This window comes from Nanorana parkeri, unplaced genomic scaffold (assembly GCF_000935625.1).
Source record: "Nanorana parkeri isolate BGI_ZX_2015 unplaced genomic scaffold, ASM93562v1 scaffold3724, whole genome shotgun sequence".
Classification (NCBI taxonomy): Eukaryota; Metazoa; Chordata; class Amphibia; order Anura; family Dicroglossidae; genus Nanorana; species Nanorana parkeri.
This window is the reverse complement of record NW_017309992.1, coordinates 7,669-10,627: the sequence shown is the minus strand read 5'-3', so window position 1 is coordinate 10,627 and position 2,959 is coordinate 7,669. Positions and strand designations below refer to the sequence as shown.

Here is a 2,959-nt window from a genome sequence, read left to right as displayed (position 1 = left end):
GCAAAAAACATATATAAATATAATATAATATATAAATATAACTGTATATATCGAAAATAATGAAGGGGAACAAAGCAATTTGGTGGGACTTTATAGGCACCTCGGAGCTAAAACACACAAACATTTGTATTCCAAGCTTTAACAAGTTGACATCCGCGGTGTTAGACCCCCTTCCCATCCCGGCCATTTTTGATAACATTTTGGGGGGGGGTTTAAACTTTTTTTATATGTGACTTTTATTTTTATTTTATTTTTTATTTATATGTATATATTTTTGCACTTGTTATTGCTATTATATAGGGGGATAACAACGAAAAAACAAGCACATATAGACGATCGGCGAGCTATGGAGCCGCCGATCGTCTATATGTGAAACACCCGGTACCGGGTGTTTGTATTGGTCGGGTCTTTTCTGCCCTTGCGCGCCCGCTAGGGGGCGCGCGCGAGCAGAAAAAAAATGCCATCCGGAGACCCGCCAATGCTGCAGTGCCGTCCGTCCGTTTTTTTACAACGGGCGGTCGGCAAGTGGTTAAAGTATCAGGCAATTCAGTATCAGTTTATTGGTTACAAGTTATCACCTCCTTCATGACACAACCACGCAGCCTCAGCTTCCCAGAACTCCTTTGTTGGAATTATATCTTTCCTTTCCAGCACAAAGGGGGTTATTCACAAAGTTGCCGAAGGCAGCCGAGTGAATACCCCAGCCGAAGTGAAGTGAGCCAAACGCTGTTCGGCTATTCACTTCTGGCTTGCACGGCTGGTTTGAGCCGTACATGGGCTGCCTTCAGCAGAAGCGCAGAATGACTTAGACTCAGCCGATCCAACATCTCATAGTGGCCGAACGGCGGTGAGTGAATAGCCGAATGTAAATAAATAGTAAAATTGTAAAAATAAATATTTTAAAAAAGAAAAATATTTAACAAAAAAAATTTGGGTGGAGCTAGCAGTGACAGCTAGCTCCGCCCAACTGTTTCCTATTGGCCAGCACCTGCTAGAGTCTTCTAGCAGGTCCCGGCCAATGAGTAACAACTGGGCAGAACCGGCCACGATGTCACGGCCGGCTCCGCCCAGTTGTTATTGTTTAATAACAGTTCAGCTTCCCCAGGTCATTTGGGGACGCTGATCTGTCGTTACAACTGGGCGGAGCCAGCCGTGGGATCACGGCTAGCTCCGCCCAGCTGTCATTTGCAGGGGCAAAAGGCCGGACTTTGGCAGGCTGTTCGCCCTACTTCGGCTGTCAGCATATGCCTTCGGCTCGGCTACCTTCGGCTGCTGTACGGGCTATTGTGAATAGCCATTACAGCAGCCCTTCGGTTCGGCTGAACCGAAGGGCAGAGGCGGCCGAAGCGAGCTGAAGGATCAGCCGGAGGTACAGCTCGATCCTCCGGCAGCTTTGTGAAATACCCTTAAAAGTTATATTTGTAATGTTCCATTTGGGGAGGTAGCTCGTTGTCTCTCGACTCGTTTCACTGTCACAATGGCTTCCTCAGGAGAAGGCTACGAGTTATAAAAAAAACCTTTTCATTTCATTCCCAGCACGTTCCCCAAGTCCCAATTTCCCCGGGGCGTGGATAAGGAGGTGCCGGAGAAATCAGACATGAAACACGCACCTCTTAGTGCTCCATGAGACCTCTTCCAGATATGATGTCCACAGTCAATGACCCCCATATGCCCCTTGATATAATACAAATGCAGCAACGGGGCAATAGATGGGCTGCACTCCCCTTAGCCTCCTCCTGCCTGGACCTGTGTGGCACAACCTACCATGGCAATGCAACGCACAGTATTGAGGTGCTGCACATTGCGGACAGGTGGTGTTTTGGGGTACTATTCCAATAAATAGCATTGCAACGCACCATCCACTGTAACACATGATAGGGGCCTTGCACAATAGCACGCATTAATCAGACCGCGCGATTAACCCAACATGTAGGTGTGAACGGGCACTGAAGGTGAAGTTTAATCTGCTTATCTTTTGCCATCCCTGGTCCCTTCCCCCTCTCATCAACATGCTAAGCCTCACTTTTGCCCACTCAGCCCCACCTCTGTCCTCTCAGCCCCACCTCTGTCCTCTCAGCCCCACCTCTGCCCACTCAGCCTCACCTCCGCCCACTCAGCCTCACCTCTGCCTCTATCTGCTCATCCCGCCTCTGCCCACTCAGCGCCACCTCTGTTTGCTCAGTCCCTCCTCTGCTGGCCAACCCACACCTCTGTCCACCCAACCCCTTCTCTGCCTACTCAGCCCCTTCTCTGCCTACTCAGCCCCTTCTCTGCCTACTCAGCCCCACCTCTGCCCACTCAGCCCTACTTCTTCCCACTCAGCCACACCTCTGCCCACTTAGCCCCTACTCTGCCCATTCAATCCTACCTCTGCCTACTCAGCCCTACTTCTTCCCACTCAGCCACACCTCTGCCCACTTAGCCCCTACTCTGCCCATTCAATCCTACCTCTGCCTACTCAGCCCTACTTCTTCCCACTCAGCCCTGCCTCTGCTCACTCGGCCGCACCTTTTCCCACTTAGCACCACCTCTGCCCACTCAGCCCTACTTCTTCCCACTCAGCCCCGCCTCTGCTCACTCGGCCCCACCTCTGCCCACTCAGCCCTACTTCTTCCCACTCAGCCCCGCCTCTGCTCACTCGGCCCCACCTCTGCTCACTCGGCCGTACCTTTTCCCACTTAGCACCACCTCTGCCCACTCAGCTCCTCTTCTGCCTCAACACTAAATTTGTCCTCCATTGTGTCTTCTTATTTCCTCCCGGACAGAAACCAGCAAACTCCAGGACGTCGGTGGAACTTCATTGAAGACGATCTTCATCTCTGACACTTCTAAACCAAATGAGCTAAAACAGAGCGTGATAAAGGTTCTGCAGGACTGCGAGCGGCACAAACACAAATCGATTGCACTGACTGCCATGGAATCAGGTGTGTAACATAATACAGAGGTCGGGGGGGGGCAT

The 2,959-nt window shown here is 50.9% G+C and overlaps 1 protein-coding gene across 1 annotated transcript in view; it reads left to right on the top strand.

Annotated features, from left to right (window-relative positions):
- Window positions 1-2,959, top strand: part of LOC108803431 (poly [ADP-ribose] polymerase 14-like) — a 27,343-nt gene that overhangs the window by 19,413 nt on the left and 4,971 nt on the right. The window contains exon 12 of the mRNA XM_018575273.1: window positions 2,766-2,924. Coding sequence (XP_018430775.1) covers window positions 2,766-2,924 — 159 coding nt within the window. The remainder of the gene's footprint in view (window positions 1-2,765; window positions 2,925-2,959) is intronic.